Source organism: Amyelois transitella, chromosome 30, assembly GCF_032362555.1.
Source record: "Amyelois transitella isolate CPQ chromosome 30, ilAmyTran1.1, whole genome shotgun sequence".
Classification (NCBI taxonomy): Eukaryota; Metazoa; Arthropoda; class Insecta; order Lepidoptera; family Pyralidae; genus Amyelois; species Amyelois transitella.
This window is the reverse complement of record NC_083533.1, coordinates 4,093,518-4,112,405: the sequence shown is the minus strand read 5'-3', so window position 1 is coordinate 4,112,405 and position 18,888 is coordinate 4,093,518. Positions and strand designations below refer to the sequence as shown.

The following is an 18,888-nucleotide window of genomic DNA, read 5'->3' as shown; positions in this document are numbered from 1 at the left end:
AAATTTTTGGTCCTTCGCGCCGGATAGCAATTCAATCCGGCTCGAAGGACCATTTTTATTTTCACTTAGTTCTACTTTTCGGCGTGATAATTAACTTCATTGATACGAGGCAGTAAGCATTAGCTATTTTATGTCTCAACTGGCAACCCTACCCACGAGCGGCCACGACCTGTCCCACGGTTGCACAACGCCAACGCCGGCGCAGGCGCAGGTTCCGTTTCGTGGTCGGCGTCGTATTTCTGTTTCGAGAGGGCACTGGCCGAGTTTCCATGGGCCATGAGATACAAATCCAATTATTTAAGACTGAATAGTACTTCGCTCCCGTGTGAATTACGAAAAATCCTTCCTAACTTCTGCCTAGACGAACGTATCTTGATCAAATTAAGGACGTCCTGGTAAAGGGACGTCAGGTCAAAAGTTCCCGAAACCGCCGAGCTTGCACGAAGAGAGTTATGAATGTGGATGAAGCGTAGGAAGTATGCAGAGATCGTGGCAAGTGGAAAGAGGTAGTCTTTGCCTACCTCTCCTGGAAAGAAGCGTGATTTTATGTATGTATGTATGTATAGTTCGACTCCCGTTTGACTAGCGTCGGTGGTCCAATCGGTAAGGTGCCCGGTTCAAATACGTGATGCGCAGAAAGGCACAAGTTCAAATCCCACCACCTCGGCCATGTACCGATGACTCTTTTCAAAGTTATGTGCATAAGTTTGATTACTGATCTATGCGATTACGGTGAGGGAAAAACATCGCGAGGAAACCTGCACATTCAGGCAACTGGATGTGTGACCATGGATCCAATACGGGTTAGGTTTACCTGGCCAATCCGGGCTCTTCTCCAGGGGGGTGAGGATGTTACCAGGACTAACGCTAGGAATAAGAAGAAGGTTTGATGTTTTACTGGGTCATTTAAACAAGGTGAAATCGTTCTAATCTGATATTTAGTACATAATTCAACTGTTGTTGAATTAAACATTTCAAAATTTTTAGTCATTATTGTAGGATACTTCATATCGCTTAATAATAGTCAAATCTTTTGGTTTCACAACATTGGTTGACGTCAAATAAATTACTTGAACCAAGTTTACTGCCGCTTCCAAGGCGTCAGTGCAGAAGCAGCGCTTGTATGTAGTTGTATGCAATTTTCTTCTAATTCTCACTCATTATAAACATACATAAGGTCACGTCTATATCCCTTGCGGGGTTGACAGAGCCGACAGTCTTGAAAAGACTGAATGGCCACGTTCAGCTATTTGGCTTATAGCAAATAGTGACAGGTTCCTAACCAATCGCTTAAAAAAGAATCCCAAGTTTCTAAGCCTATCCCTCAGTCGCCTTTTACGACATCCATGGGAATCCACTCCCATAGTGGTCCTATTCTTTTTTGTATTGGTGCCGGGAACCACACGGCTCATTATGAACCACAATAAAAACTATTTCTTTACTTCGATACATTTATGGATATTCCAAGTTGGCGCAGAACACGACAGAAAGTGAAAACTCGGTAACCGGTTGTTATAGGTTTTCACGGAAAATGTACAAGACACGCGAACACACAGTTCGCATGATATACAGGGTGACATTTAAAACAACTGCATCCTTTTAAATATAGACTATACCCATGCTTCTGAGCCGTTTGAGCCTATTTTTATTTAAATTAAAAGTCATCATTTTCAAATTTAATAAAACCCTCAAAAACTACGTCACACGCTTTATTAAAGACCAATACTACAAAAAGAAATTAAAACTTAACATGTCAATAAATGTCTGAAAAATAAATTATTTTTCTAGTATCAAGATCAAGTAAAGTACAGAGTTGTCGAGATCGCTCAGCTGAATGAATTGTGTCGTTGACCTCTGAATCTTACGCGTCGCTTTTCCGCCGGCCGGGGTGATTTTGATAATTTTATTCTTTTTCGTACTTTCTGAAATATGAACCGATATTTTTCTTTTAACGTTTTTGCAGTTGAATTAAAAGTCACCCTGTATAAAGTCCCCCCTATTATATCCGTCTGTATGTGAGCTAGCGCTCACAAGTAGTTCCTGAGATTAGCGCGTTCAAACAAACAAACTCTTCAGCTTTATAATATTAGTATAGACAATATAGGTTACTGGTTTAAAAAAATGTTAATAACATAGTGTTATTATACAACCGATGACCATAAAATATAACAGCAAAGTGACACCAATTTTTAAAACCGGCTGGAGTAAAAGTAATAAATATATTTCCGATATGACATAATCCCAAAGTATATATTGCCGTGTGGTTCCGGGCACTGTACAATAGGACCACTGCATGGATGTCAAAAATGGCGACTAAGAGAAAGAATAGGACCACTCCATCTCTCTCCCATAGATGTCATAATTGGCGACTATACCTTCTTTTTTTAGGAATCCCTTTAACTTGGGATTCTTCTTTTAGGCGACGGGCTAGCAACCTGTCACTATTTGTGTCTCAATTCTATTATTTAACCATACAGCTGAACGAGCCTGTCAGCTCTGTCTGCCCCGTAAGAGATAAAAACGTGATTATATGTCTGTGTATGTGAGATAATCACCTTTTTCCCGGATGAAACGAAACAAGTATGCTGGGTTCGTGGCAATTGAAAGATGTAGTCTCTGCCTACCCCTCCGAGAAAGAGGCTAGATTTATCGGTCACCTACAACTGGAGAGGAGCCCGGGGTAAGCCCTTGATCACAGATCCTGGATTCAGGTTTTACACGAAGCGACTCCCGTCTGACCTCCGCAACCTTTGCAGGGGAACCTAACCCTTATTGGATCTTGGATTACCCACCCATCCAGTTTCCTGAATGTGCAGGTTTCCTCACGATGTTAACTTTTAACATTTTTCTATTAAAGAATTCTTATCGCACTGGAATCAAGATAGATATTCATTCATATTCATATAATCACGTCTTTATCCATTGCGGGTTAGACAGAGCCAGCAGTCTTGAAAGACTGACAGGCCACGTTCAGCTGTTAGGCTTAATGATAGAATTGAGATTCAAATAGTGACAGGTTGCTAGCCCATCGCCTGTAAGAAGAATCCGAAGGTAGATATCTTGGAAACAATGCAGGTTACGACACTATTGTTTAGATTCTATGTGGGTTAGTGTACTGCCGTTAAAATAACAAGGAAATCCGTTGAACAGACTTTTGCCAAACGGGAAATTGTAACACTGAAGTAATCATAACACAATTTCGTAATGCAAAAGTGACCTAACTCGAGTGAGGGAAAATTTCTTCAGGTATCATCCAACTTACCTATTTTTAACGCGCGAAAAACTATCGCCGTTTCACTTTTTTTACAACAAAAAAGAATATGACCATTCCATCTCTTTCCCATGGGTGTCGTAAAAGGCGACTAAGGGATATGCTTACGCACTTGGGATTCTTTTTTAGGCGATGGGCTAGCAACCTGTCACTATTTGAATCTCAAATCTATCATTAAGCCAAATAGCTGAACGTGGCCATTCAGTCTTTTCAAGACTATTGGCTCTGTCTACCCCGCAAGGGATATAGACGTGATAATATGTATGTATGTTTCACTTTTTATTATGACGTGTATTGGCTCTGTCTACCCCGCAAGGGATATAGACGTGACCATATGTACGTATGTATGTATGTTTCATTTTTATTATGACGTGAAACGGGACAACGGTAATGTTTAAGCGTTCCCGCGGCTCACATACTGCGGGTGCGCAGGCTACGTCTTCTTGACCGTGACCCTGGATTGGGTGAGTCAGGTTTTTACACGAAGCGACTCCCGTCTGACCTCCTGAAACTTTCCAGGGGAAACTAACTCGTATTGGATCATACAACCAGTTGCAAATTATCTTACGGTATTTTTCTGTAACTATGATCTATATCAGTTCAGATTATCTCCAATCACGCATATTTCCCGGAGGGGTAGGCAGAGACCACATCTGTCCACTTGCCACGATCCCTGCATACTTCTATCGCTTCATCCGCATTCCTAACTCTCTTCATGCAAGCTCGGAGTAAGTACTCTCGACATGACCTTTCACCACTCACTGATAAAGATAGCTAATTGATTTATCTAATTGGGTTTACGATTATGTCAGTGTTAATTGCGTGGTCAAGAACATATGGAGGTCAGAATGGAGGAAAACAATTGACTAACTGCGACGGTCAAGGAGGTGGGAGGAGACTATCAAGAAATTATTAATAGTCAGTCATAATGAATTAAATGTTAAATGCCGTGTGGTTCCCGGCACCAATACAAAAAAGAATAGGACCACTCCATCTCTTTCCCATGGATGTCGTAAAAGGCGACTAAAGGATAGGCTTATGAAATTGCGATCCTTTTTTTAAGCGATGGGCTAGCAACCTGTCACTATTTGGATCTCAATTCCATCATTAAGAGAGATTCAAATAGCGACAGGTTGCTAGCCCATCGCCTAAAAAAAAAGAATCCCAAGTTTGTAAGCCTATCCCTTAGTCGCATTTTACGATATCCATGGGCAAGAGATGGAGTAAGGAAGGTTCCTATTCTTTTATCGATTGGTGCCGGGAACCACACGGCACTTATTTGTATGTATGTATGTGTATCGATGAAAGATATACAGGTCATGACCATATGACCTCATTATAAATGTAACTATAGCACATAAAGCTTATCTCGTTTGCTTAAAGTAGTTACGTGTCATGAGTTATTATCCGATAATAGTTCCCATAAAGATAACCATAATCAACAAGTAATTAAATATGTGTCGTGTTATAGTAGAAGGAATATTTAATGGAAGAAGAGGAATATTTTAATAAAATAAAATAAAAAGTAAACTTTATAACATATTCAATAATAAATATAATTCTATCATTAAGCCAAACAGCTCTACGTGGCTTTTCTACCCCGCAACGGATATAGACCTGATTGTATGTATGTATGTTATAACATACAAACGAATAAAAAAAAATACAGAGAAAATATGGAGATGAATGGTAGAAGCACCACTAAATTTCACCGACAAGAGTTAGCTATTAAATACTAGCTGTGCCCGCGACTTTGTCCGCGTGGAAAAGTTATTTTGGGCATCATTGAAGCCCTCAGGGATGAATAATTTTCCCCGTTTTATTCACATTCTCCATTATTTCTTCGCTCCTTATAGTTGCAGCGTGATGTTATACAGCCTAAAACCTTCCTCGATAAATAGTCTATTCGACGCAAAAATAATTTTTCAATTCGAACCAGTAGTTCCTGAGATTAGCGCGTTCAAACAAACAAACTCTTCAGCTTTATAATATTAGTATAGATTAAATCCTTAACTATAGAGTTCAATTTACTTTGACATAGTGTTCTACATATATACAGGGTGTATAGGACTGTCAGATCAAAGAAGGAAGTTAAACATCTGTTTATTCTAAAAATAACCACGCTATTAATAAAACTTCCCCATTCATTGAAGTTATTTTTACAAATGTCTGTCGTTAGGATAATATAGTTAGACTAGAGTTCAAAGTGTGGAGGGAAAGGTCGGAGTGGGAAGACCTAGACGAACGTATCTTGATAAAATTAACGTCCTGGTAAAGGGTCAGGTCAAAAGTACCCGAAACCGCCGAGCTTGCATGAAGAGTTATGAATGTGGATACATCCACATTCATAACTCTCTTAAGAAGAGGTCCCGGGTTCGAATCCTGGCCAAGGCATGATGAGAAACGAACTTTCTCTGATTGTCCTGGGTCTTGGATGTTCATTTATATAAGTATTTATTATAAAATATAGTATCGTTGAGTTAGCATCTCGTAGCACAAGTCTCGAACTTACTTCGAGGCTAACTCAATCTGTGTAATTTGTCCCGTATATATATACCTATATATTTAACGTTGGCAGACGGTACATTATGAAAACGACCTTGACACTATTGTTTTAAGAGCGGAAATTATTATTACTATGTTAAAAACATGTGTTTTGCGTAAAATTTCCGTGTAATAGAATCACATTCACACACATATACCTAATCACGTCTTTATTCCATACGGACAGGACAGAGTCATTTCAGTTCAGCTAGGTGGCTTTATGATGGTATTGAGATTCAAATAGTGGACGGGTTGCTAGCCCGTTGCCTTAAAGAAGAATCTCACGTTAATAAGCATATCTCTTACTCGTCTTTCACGACATCCATGGGAAAACTATGAAGTGGTCCTATTCATTTTTATTTCTTTTTTTTTATTTGTATGTATTTATATGTATTATATATATATATATATTCTGTGTGCATTGTATTATTTTCAAACATTTATTTATCTTGCTCTGCGCCAACGCCGATCTCCTGTTTGGTTTCCTTCCACCCAAAGGTTGACTGGAAGAGATTGCATTAGCGATAAGTCCGCCTTTGTACCATCTCTGTCTGTTTTGTGCTGTTTTGTATGTTTTACTCTTATGGTGCAATAAAGAATTTTATCTATCTATCAATCTTTTAAAAGTTTTTATTAAGTTTGACTTGTATGTTAACAAATCTTGCAATTTTCTTCTAGGCATCGCGACAAGCTTTTATTATAATTTCAATTCTGATATTTTTAGGGCACCTTAATAAAAGCTGGTTCTAAAAGTTTTTTATTATTATTTTATTTATACTGGTGCCGGGAACCACACGGCGGCTATCACACACTACGTTTTCTTGAACAATGGCGATGAAATACATATATAAACTCGGTTTGTCATAACTTGCATGAAGGTACATAACGTAACAGTCACCCACGTGTATAGATTTTACTTTCCAATACGCCTACTCTATAATTGGTAGCAGTTAGAATGATGATTACTTATAGAGGGTTCAATTGAGTTACATACATACATACATATGATCACGTCTATATCCACTGCGGGGTAGACAGAGCAAACAGTCTTGAATTGAAGCCTGCAAGGATGAATAATTTCCCCCGTTTTTTTCACATTTTCCTCCTAATAGTTGCAGCCTTCCTGGATAAATGGTCTATTCAACACAAAAATATTCTTTCAATTCGCACCAGTAGTTCCTGATATGAGCGCGTTCTAACGAACAAACTCTTCAGCTTTATAATATTAGTATAGATAATGATTTGCCGTAGTATGTTCTCTCACTCTAAAATAAACCTATACTTACTCTAAGTACATATTATCAATGCACTTTCACACGTGCAAATAATGACGCCGTTTCATGAGTCTTTTAAACTTTTTCAATGTGTCATCATTAAAATTAATAGTAATAGTGAATGGTGTGTGCCGTGTGGTTCCCGGCACCAATACAAAAAAAAAAAAGAACGGGACATCTCAATCAATTTCCCATGGATATCGTAAACGGCGACTAAGGGATAGGCTTACCAACTTCTTACCTTACCACGACGTCCTTAATTTGATCAAGATACGATAGGCAGAAGTTAGGAAGGATTTTTTGTAATTCACACGGGAGCGAAGGCCCGTGCAGATGTTTAGCACAATAACTGACACCGTTACACTCAATAGGGTACTTCCTATCGAAGCAATGCGCACGCGCATACAATAGCTTTTCACACCTAAGATAACATTCTTAGACGCAGATCGCGTGTCGATACAGTTGGTGTAAGATTCGTGTAATTTTTTAGCCTACCTTAAAAATGAAGAGGTACCACGTGTCATGTCAAATTTCAAAAGATGATTACGAAAACGCATTTTTTAAATAATTCGATAGATACAAACATACATAAATGATCACGTCTACATCCCTTGCGGGGTAGACAGAGCCAACAGTCCTGATAATACTTAACGAGGCCATGTTCAGCTGTATGGTTTAATGATAGAATTAAGATTAAATATAATGAAATGTTTCTAGAAGCCCATCGCCTAGAAGAGGAATCACACGTTCATAAGCCTATCCCTTAGTCGCCATTTAGGATATCCATAAAAAAAATATGGAATGGTTCCACTCTAAAACGCATGACAACTTAATTGACACAGTTTGACTACAATTAGTTACTTGCTGACATACAGACTGACTCATAGTGAAGTATATATATATATATATATCGTTATCTGTGCTTCGTAACGTTTTTAAGTCATTCACCTCGAAGAATGAACGGGAAACATTATCGTTGCACACTTCCGATTTGCACAATATTGATTAGGGAAATAAAAACATACGAACATACATATAATCACGTCTATATCCCTTGCGGGGTAGACAGAGCCAACAGCCTTGAAAAGACTGAATGGCCACGTTCAGCTATTAATTAATGATAGAATTGAGATTCAAATAGTGACAGGACGGATTCTTTTTTAGGCGATGGGCTAGCACCATCGCCTAAAAAAGAATCCGAAGTTTTTAAGCCTATCCCTTAGTAGCCTTTTACGACATCCATGGGAAAGAGATGAAGTGGAACTATTCTTTTTTGTATTGGTGCCGGGAACCGCACGGCACTAAAAACAGCATGGTGTAACAGCTTATCCTGACAGGAAACGAAAACCGGATTAGCCAAGGCGTTCCGAATGATAATAAAGTCGCGTTCACAATTGAGATGTATGAATAGGTGAAAGAATTCTGTTTACGACACACCCGATACCATACCATAGATGGCGCTGTTTGTGATTCTATAAAATTTGATGCCGTGTGATTCCCGGCACCAGTACAAAAAAAGAATAGGACCACTCCATCTCTTTCCCATGGATGTCGTAAAAGGCGACTAAGGGACAGGCTAACAAACTTGGGATTCTTTTTTTAGGCGATGGGCTAGCAACCTGTCACTATTTGAATCTCAATTCTATCATTAAGCCAAATAGCTGACCGTGGCCTATCAGTCTTTTCAAGACTGTTGGCTCTGTCTACCCCGTAAGGGATATAGACGTGATTATATGAATGAATGAATGAATCTTTTCCCATTTTTTACATGGGGTCGGCACAGTATGTTAGTTTTTAAATCACTAATCATACCGGAACTACAGTTTTATGACCGGCCGGTATGCTTTTGTGGCACCTAGATGTATGTGATCTTGTCCCTTAGTCGCCTTTTACGACATACACTGCCCGAGCCAATTACAGTTAAATAAAAGTTAATTTAAAACAAGTTTATAAACCTTTTTAAAATTTCTCATATTATCTCTATTTGAATCTCAATTCTATCATTAAGCCTATAGGCGCCTTTTACGACATACACTGCCCGAGTCAATTACAGTTATATAAAAGTTAAGTTAAAACAAGTTTAAAAACCTTTTTAAAGTTTCTCATATTATTTCTATTCGAATCTCAATTCTATTATTAAGCCTAACAGCTGAACGTGGCCTGTCAGTCATTCAACACTGCCGGCTCTGTCTACCCCGCAAGGGATATAGACATGATTATATAAATGAATGAATGTTATGCCCATTTGTGGGAGAAAATATAACAATGTAACAATGGTGCATTGATTTGTATCAATTATGGTACAACTAGTTTATTTTACTAAGACCATGAGAATGCCGTGTGGTTACCGGCACCAATACAAAAAAGAATAGGACCACTCCATCTCTTTCACATGGACGTCGTACAAGGCGATTAAGGAATAGGCTTACAAACTAGGGATTCTTTTTTAGGCGCTGGGCCAGAAACCTGTCACTATTTGAATCTCAATTCTATTATTAAACCAAATAGCTGAACGTGGCCATTCAGCCTTTTCAAGACTGTTGGCTCTGTCTACCCCGCAAGACGTGACCATATGTATGTATGTACCATGTGAACGCACACTTACAAAAACTTATAATACATTGAGAAAATAATCGTTTATATCCTGTAATAACAAGCTTTTATACAGCTCCACCTGTTCTTATAAACATCTATAAATATAACATCTACGACTATATATAAAGACAAACAACACATACATCACTTACATTCCCGTAGGGGCAGGCAGAGACTACATCTTTCCACTTGCATATATACTTCTTTCAAATATACTTGAGATTAAATACCTTTTTTGTACAATGATGGGCTAGCAACCTGTCGCTATTTGAATCTCAATTCTATCATTAAGCCAAATAGTTGAACGTGGCCATTCAATCTTTTCAAGACTGTTGGCTCTGTCTAGCCCACAAGGGATATAGACGTGACCATATGTATGTATGCATGTATTTTGTACAAATATAGTTGAGATCTAAAAAAATTGTAAAGGCTACTTTTTTTAGCAATTCCTTTGAGAACAAGAGAAACGTAAAGACTCGCTCTTCACCATTTAGAATAGAACAGATTTATTTTCAATATTGGATACAAGGTATCACTTATTGACGTCACATCACTTAAATCTAATTATAACTACTGCCGCTTCCAAAGCGCGTGTGTAGAAGAAGCGGCGGTGCAAACTACACTGCAGCATTTTCATCGGACGTCAATTTACAAATATACATAGATCTCTTAAATCTAAATCGTGGACGAATGCACATTGTCTACATTAAAAAAAAAAACATGAATGAATGTAGAACTAATTATGTCAATACGAAATTTCAAACCATCAATCTTATGGAACACTTAATATGTCATCGGACCATCCAAAACCAATTGTTATATCTTTTCTCACGCGTTGTTCTTTAAAGACTTGAAATAAAGGCGATAATTACTCACCTAATCTGTTTAAATGTCACGCGTTATGAAACTATAGACAGACAGACATATATACATATTATTTTTATGTTAATGACGACCTAGGGTTTTGTTCATAGTATGACTAGTGAACGGCTTAATAAGACTCAATGACTAATAAATAGTTAAGAAAACTAAATTGTTTTGTGGTTCCCGGCACCAATACAAAAAAGAATAGGACCACTCCATCTCTTTCCCATGTATGTCGTAAAAGGCGACTAAGGGATATGCTTATAAAATTGCGATCCTTTTTTTTAAGGCGATGGGCTAGCACCTTGTCACTATTTGGATCTCAATTCAATCATTAAGCCGAGCAGCTAAACGTGGCCATTCAGTCTTTTCGGGACTATTGGCTCTGTCTACTCCGTAAGGGATATAGACGTGACTATATGTATGTATGTATGTATGTAAATTGTTTTAAAATGACAATGGGCTAGTGCGTGTCCCGGTAACATCCTCACCACTCTGGAAAGAAGCCCGTGGCACACCATATACCATGACCCTGGATTGGGTGAGTCAGGCTTTTATACGAAAAAAACTCCCGTCTAAGCTACGCAACCTTTTTGAGAGGAACCTAACCTATATTGGATCATGATTATTGATTACACGTCCAATTAATAAAATAAAATAAATAAATAAATAATAAATATATATACGGGACAAATTACACACATTGAGTTAGCCTCGAAGTAAGTTCGAGACTTGTGTTACGAGATACTAACTCAACGATACTATATTTTATAATAAATACTTATATATAATCATATATCCAAGACCCAAGCCAATCAGAAAAAGTTCTTTTCTCATCGTGCCCTGGCCGGGATTCGAACCCGGGACCTCCGGTGTCACAGACAAGCGTACTACCGCTGCGCCACAGAGGCCGTCAAGTTGCTAGTTAGTTATATGCAGTAAAGCTATATATATATATATATTATATATATAGGCGATGGGCTAGCAACCTGTCACTATTTGAATCCTATCTTAAAGCCAAATAGCTGAACGTGGCCTATCTGTCTTTAAAAGACTGTAGGCTCTGTCTACCCCGCAAGGGATATAGACGTGATTATATGTATGTATGTATGTAAGCTATATATTACAGGCGTGGTCCGCATAGTGCATTTAGCTCTTTTGTTAAAATACACAGGAAAATCCAATCAATTCCATTCTATCGTTTGGAATGGTCATGTCGAGAGGATGAATGAAAACAGGTTGACTAAGCAAATATACAAAGGAAGTGTGAATGGGACTGTTGGAGTGGGAAGGCCTAGACGAACGTACCTTGATCAAATCGGAGACGTTCTAGCAAAAGGTCAGGTCAAGAGTACCCGAAACCGACGAGCTTGCATGAAGAAGAGTTATGAATATGGATGAAGCGAAAGAAGTGTGCAGGGATCGTGGCAAGTGGAAAGATGCGGTCTCTGCCTACCCCTCCGGGAAAGAGGTATTTATGTATGAATGTATGTATGTATAATTTGACGATACTGCGTCGGCAGAGATTCCATCCATACATACGTAAAATCACACCTCTTTCCCGGAGGGGTAGGCAGAGACAACGCCTTTTCACTTACCACGATCCCTGCATACTTCTCTCGCTTCATCCACATTCATGACTCTCTTCATACAACGAACCTACAGTAGGTACCTTTAATGTTACAATTTATATATTTACGTTTGCCGTGTGGTTCCCGGCACCAATGAAAAAAGAATAGGACCACTCCATCTCTTTCCCATGGATGTCGTAAAAGGCGACTAAGGGATAGGCTTACAAAATTGGGATTCTTTTTTTAGGCGATGGGCTTGCAACCTGTCACTACTTCAATCTCAATTCTATCATAAAGCCAAATAGCTGAACGTGGCCATTCAGTCTTTTCAAGACTGTTGGCTCTGTCTACCCCGCAAGGGATATAGACGTGACAATATGTATGTATGTATGTATATATTTACCACCTTCTTAACTGGTGTTAATTTAGCGCCACCTCCAAAAAAATACAGGATTTTCGCAAATCCTCGGGAACTATTGTTTTTACCGGGATGAAACGTATCCCTATGTCCTTCTTCAGACTCTTAACTATATATACGCGAAATTCCAAAAAATTGGTCAGTAGATAACGCGTGGCTATGTCTATCCCGTACGGGATAAACAAGTGATGATATGTATCACTACATAGTATAAAACAAAGTCGCTATTTTAGTCTGTTTGTCTGTATGCTTAAATCTTTAAAATTACGCAACGGATTTTGATGCGGTTTTTTGTAACAGGTAGAGTGATTCAAGAGGAAGGTTTTTATGTATAATAACATTTATAATTTTGCACCCGTGCGAAGCCGGGGCGGGTCGCTAGTAATTATATATACGCGAAATTTCAAAAAGATTGGTCAGTAGATAACGCGTGGCTCTGTCTATCCCGTACGGGATAAACACGTGACGACATGTATAATGTATGTATATCACTATGGCTATGATAGTCTGACGATGATAGTGTATTTATCCTTATTTATTTGACGAAATATTCGTATTGAAATATTTAGTTTTACATTCATTCATGTTTTTTAATGTAGACAATGTGCATTCGTCCACGATTTAGATCTATATTTGTAAATTGACATCCGATGAAAACGCTGCAGTGTAGTTTGTTCCGCTGCTTCTTCTACACACGCGCTTTGGAAGCGGTAGTAGTTACAATTAGATCTAATTGATGTGACGTCAATAAGTGATACCTTGTGTCCAATTTTGAAAATAAATCTATTCTATTCTATTCTTGTAAGACGGATTAAGCGTTAACAAAAACTTTAATTTTCACACGATATAGTCTACGGTCGAATGTATAATTATGTTGCGTCCGAATTTGAACCGGACGAATCTTTTTATTTCAATCTTCGCATCCTAAGGGGCAGTGGTCGGCGGAGTGTGACAGCCTCTACCACGCTCCAAATGACAGCTGTGGGAGGTGAATCATACTGAATCCTGATACATGACCCGCTATAGGTATATTAGCTTTTGTCAGCGACTACGTACATAGATAGATAAAACTCTTTATTGCACCATAAGAGTAAAACATACAAAACAACACAAAGCAGATATAGATGGTACAAAGGCGGACTTATCGCTAAAGCAATCTCTTCCAGTCAACCTTTGGGTGGAAGGAAACCAAACAGGAGATCGGCGTTGGCGCAGAGCAAGATAAATAAATGTTTGAACATAATAAAATACATACATATGGTCACGTCTATATCCCTTGAGGGGTAGACAGAGCCAACAGACTTGAAAAGACCGAATGGCCACGTTCAGCTGTTTGGCTTAATGATAGAATTGAGATTCAAATAGTGACAGGTTGGTAGCCCATAGACTTTAGAATTGTTATTTAAGAGACTGTTGGCTCTGTTAATAGTATAGCAGAGCTATGGCTCTGGTATAGACTCTATACCCTGTAAGGGCATAAATCTGATTATTTGTCGTACTTATGACATATTAAGCCGCGCCTTTCTTTTTAACTCGTAGCAATGATGTTTATGCAGTTCGTTCTTTTGTGTCACAATACGACCAATCCACATCTTGCCCATGGATATCGTAAAAGGCGACTAGGGGAGATGCTAAAAAGCTTGCAATACTTCTTGTAAGCGATGGGCTGGCGTACTGACACTGTTTGAATCTCAATTCCATCATGAAGCCATACCTACAGCTGAACGTCGACTTTAGGTCACGGCACCACTTTGTAACTTCAACCGGACATTTCACCTGACAGACTGACATGACATGACATGATCACAGGTCGTTATTTTGCAATTACGGTGTCATTCCGTCTCGTTGGGACGCTTTCTCTGTTAGATTTCTAATCTGCTGCGGAGCGATTGCGTACCGTGCCTAGATTAGTGATGTAAATTATCGACATCGATATTCGTAAATTGATTGAATTTAAAATATTAACTAGTCGCTCGCCGAGATGTTAGACTTCTTTAAATTTACAAAGTTGTGTAACATATGTCAAATCTACTTACTTTTGTATTGTATTATTTATTTTTTCTTTACAAACTAACTACTTATCCCATTTTTTTGTGCTACAAACTTAAAACTTCTATTGTCAGATCCCAGCTACATTTTTAATTTCGTCAAAATCAGACCAACGGTTCGAAAGATATCACGTTACAAACATACATACAAAAAACTGTAGCGGTAGCGATGATTATGGTTCTACCACCACCAAAGGGAAGATCTTCCGCCAGAATTGGTTAACACCATCTTCATTTTGTAAATCCGCGCTAAATTAAAGAACCGCGGTTCCCCATTATAACTAATATGCTGTGCCCGCGACTTCGTCCGCGTGAAATAGTTATTTTGGGCCCTCAAGGAAGAATAATTTTCCCCGTTTTTTTTTTCAAATTTTCCATTAAGTATTTCTTCGCTCCGCGGTACCAACGATGTTCAGTTGGTTGTATTTATACAAGGTATTGCTTCATGATGTCAACACAACTTACATATCTTTATCCCTTAAGTGGTAGACAGAGCCAACAGTGTGGCAGACTAAAAGGCCACATTCAGCTGTATCGCTTGATGATGTAATTGAGATTTTAATAGTAATAGGTTACTAGCCTATCAACTAAAACTTAAGTAGACAACTAACTTAAGTATTAATTTAGTCTACGTGATTTATTCAAATTAACTCACCTGTTCCAAACTCTTGCTGTTCCTCAAATCTTCTAAACTCTTGCTCAAACTCTTACTGAGATTCAACGTCCCGTACTTATTCTTCTTTGGCACCCCATCCGTACACGGTTCATCATAAATATGCTCATTTTCAACGTAGAACTCGGACTTCTTACACTCACAAGTGAGATGGCACTTAAAACTATCGTTCATTTTATCGTTAAGCTGACATTTCATACATTTATCATTATCGTTAAACACTTTGTCATCATCACGATATGATTCGTGAGAACTCATACGGGTATAGGGTAGACTAGCAGTTGAGTTTCTCAAATTGGAACAATTTAATTTGAAACAATTAAAATCTTTGTTTTGATTGGGTAGTAGCGTTCTTTGCGTGATGTCAAGTATTTCCGTACACAGATAATGTATTTCTTTGGGCTTGGGCTTCTTCAAACTCATGTCAGCTTCAGCGATATCGTACACATTCTTACTCGCTTCACGTTTCTGTAACACTTGTTCTAGTTTCTCCAACATTTTTTTGGCATTTTTTCGTTCACTCTCTTTGTTTTCTGGGATTGGGGATGTTGCGAATGTGCGTGGAGGCTTCTTCGGTGGAGGCCCGGCCGGCAGAGGTTGCTTTAAAGCTTTCTTTAATGTGTCCGTTAAAATCAAATGAGGATTCTTACGTTCCAACCTCATAGTTTCACTGGATATAGCTAAATCATTCATGGATTCTAAATTAGTTTCAGATGGCACTTCTGACTCTGGTTTCTCAAACTGTGTCACTAATTTCTTCGTTCTACCACGGTCTTCTTCTAGATTTTCAGTCTCTGAACTAACACCGCTATCAGTCATTGCATCCTGCCTTTCTTCCTTACGTTTCGGCTTAATAACCTGCGCATACTGCTCTAAAATATGCGGAGGCACCTCCGAATCCGGTATGGAGTCTTTAATTACATTTTCTTTAACTTCTTCAGCTGCAACTCTATCGGAAACTTTGAAATTCTCCTTCTTCATTTGATCTTCTAATAAATTGCCTAATTTCTTCAGCCGTTCCTTACTCAACCTTTTCTCACCCATTTTTAAAGAAAAATCACTGGTTTCAGACCGGCCGTAGCAACTACCATGCCTTTTAGGGCTACCAAGGACTTTTTGACTTCTGTCACACCGAAATGCGTGACTACGGTGTAATTTCTTCCCTGGGTCACTACTCTGTCTGGATAAAGATATTTTCACGTCACTTATCGATTCACCATACAAATAACTCACGTTTGCAACACATTCATCGCTCGATGTCGAATCGCTTTCAACTTTAACTTTGTCAGATAGTTCGTTTTCCTTGTTGAAATTATCAAATTCATTACGTTTGTACAAGTGTTCAACGGTTTTCTTCCTAAAAACAATTGGTTCACTTTCTATATTGAGGTTCTCGAATTTACTTTTTATAGCTTGGACCCTGTTTTGAGTTTGCGATATCATTATTTTAAACGAGAATGCATTTTCTGGTTTGTTTGTTTATTTTTTCTCACTGCACTGACCACATACTTGCGCACATTAGATTTGATGATACCTAGACGCAACAATATTGAAACGTGGAAACGGTATGTGACTATTAAAAGCTATAATTTTGAATTAAATGACCGACGTTACGATTAATATAATGATTCAAACACCGTACTCCTTAACTGACAACCAGCTGCACTGTTTTTTTAGAACGGTACCGAACAACGATCTTATGTTTACGAAACAGAAAACTAAGCACAAACCACTGGGCAATTATTTATTATTGCGAAACAAAATGCCAATAGTCACGGCGATTGTTAATTCACTGTAGGATGGTGTTTTGAAACTTAATAATTAACTGAATTGATCAAAGTTTACAAAAACAACAACCGTGGCTGCTCATTCATGTCTGTCACTGACTGACTGAAGGAAGTTGCCTCTCTCAGTGTTACCCACTCTCAAATTTGTTTACCCCTAAACATCTTACTGACGTAGAAAAAATTCTACAATTTCATGTACCTATCATGATTTTATTTTACATAATATAATTGTGTTTAATAGGTAATCATCAAATCAATCAATTCTTCTGTACTTTTTTTATATTCTAACAGGCTAAATTTTGGAATTTTATTGTTTTTTTGTAAGGGCTTATTTTGGGAAATACTGAATCGATTGAAATAATTGGTGGCTTTGTTTTCTATAAGCAATTTATTATTCTGATTATGAACAGATTATTCTACCACTCAGAGTGCTGCCATATGGTAGGAGTAGTAAACATAGATACCTAAAATAAGTTGTTTCTAAAATATTAAATTTACTTGAACTTCTGAAAAGGTAAGGTAAAAGTAGGTAATGGATATTTTCAAGCTCGTAGGGCAAAAAAATTGGTTCAGTTCAGGCGTATTGAGATATTAATTTTTACAATAAAAAAATTAATTATAATTATGAAAAAAAATTAAGTTAAGTTAATTCGTGGAAAACGACAAGTTCGAAAGTAATTATAGCAAATAATTCTGAAACCGAAATAAGAAAAAGAACCTATATTTTTGGCATCTTTTACAATTATTGCAACATTATCAGCTGATGCTATGATGTACTAGTATTCTATGTTGTTAGTGTTGATAATGATAATGTTTCGGTCCGGAATTTGGTACATTTTCACTGTTCAAAAAACGTATCAAATAATTCATAAATCAATACGTATAGTTTTTATTTTATACACGGATTTAAATAAAATTTTACTAAGCGTGAAAATATAATGAATACGTGCATACAGAGACATCTAGTATAAATGAGAAATAATAATTAACATATACCTATAATGCTGTCTACACGCAAATATAAGTACTTAATAATTTCAGTAGCGTGAACTAGATGTCGCTAATAGTATTTCTAAGTTCTAATCTAAATCTAGATAAAAGTAACAGACGTCTAGGAAAACAACTTTCTACTACAATATTAAGTAAATTTTTACTTAGACATTTACAAAATTAGAACCTTGAACTTGTTAGAAGACAATGACCAATACTAACTTTACAGCTACCTAGTAACTTTTAACAAATCGGTTAAAAAAAACACGACGCTTATCGTAAAAGGCGACCAGGGAATCAGCACATTCATCTAGTGGTCTGTAAGGAAGTAAGAACAATGTGTGCCTGCTGCTACTGTCACTGAGCAGATTGTAAAACTCAATCAAGAGATCCTTTTGAAAGATTCAGTCAAGAGTACCCGAAACCGCTGAGCTTGCATGGATAGAGTTATGAATGTGGATGAAGCGAAGGAAGTGTGCAGAGATCGTGGCAAGTGGAAAGATGTAGTCTCTGCCTACCCCTCCGGGAAAGAGGCGTGATTTTATGTGTGTATGTATGTATTCAGTCAAGTCAAGATTACCCAAAGCCAACGAGACTGCTTCAAAATTCTTACAATTATGCTGTCAAGTGGAAAAATGTAGTCTCTGCCCACCCCTTCGGGAACGACGTGTGTATCGTCAATTGTCATGTAAGTAACTAGTTACTTAACTACTTATTTAACTGCCTTCGCTAGGTTATAGGTTAACGGCTCAAACAATAGCTATAATCAAATCGTTATTGTTAGTTTATTTGCAACTTCCTTATAAATGACTGATGACAGTTTATTACGAAACCATATTTATGATGTTAATAA

General features: G+C 37.8%; 1 protein-coding gene across 2 annotated transcripts in view; it reads right to left on the bottom strand.

Annotated features, from left to right (window-relative positions):
• The window catches only part of LOC106131024 (uncharacterized), a 51,055-nt gene extending 33,926 nt beyond the window's left edge, over nt 1-17,129 (bottom strand). Inside the window, exons 1-2 of one of the 2 annotated variants that reach the window (XM_060952967.1) lie at nt 16,901-17,129; nt 15,241-16,792 (exon numbers count right to left, since the gene is read on the bottom strand). In XM_060952967.1, the coding sequence (XP_060808950.1) occupies nt 15,241-16,701 (1,461 nt within the window). In that variant the 5' untranslated portion in view covers nt 16,702-16,792; nt 16,901-17,129. Of the gene's footprint in view, nt 1-15,240 lie in introns of both variants that reach the window. The other variant, XM_013330008.2, reaches the window with a different exon arrangement.
• Between the last annotated feature and the right edge of the window lie 1,759 nt (nt 17,130-18,888).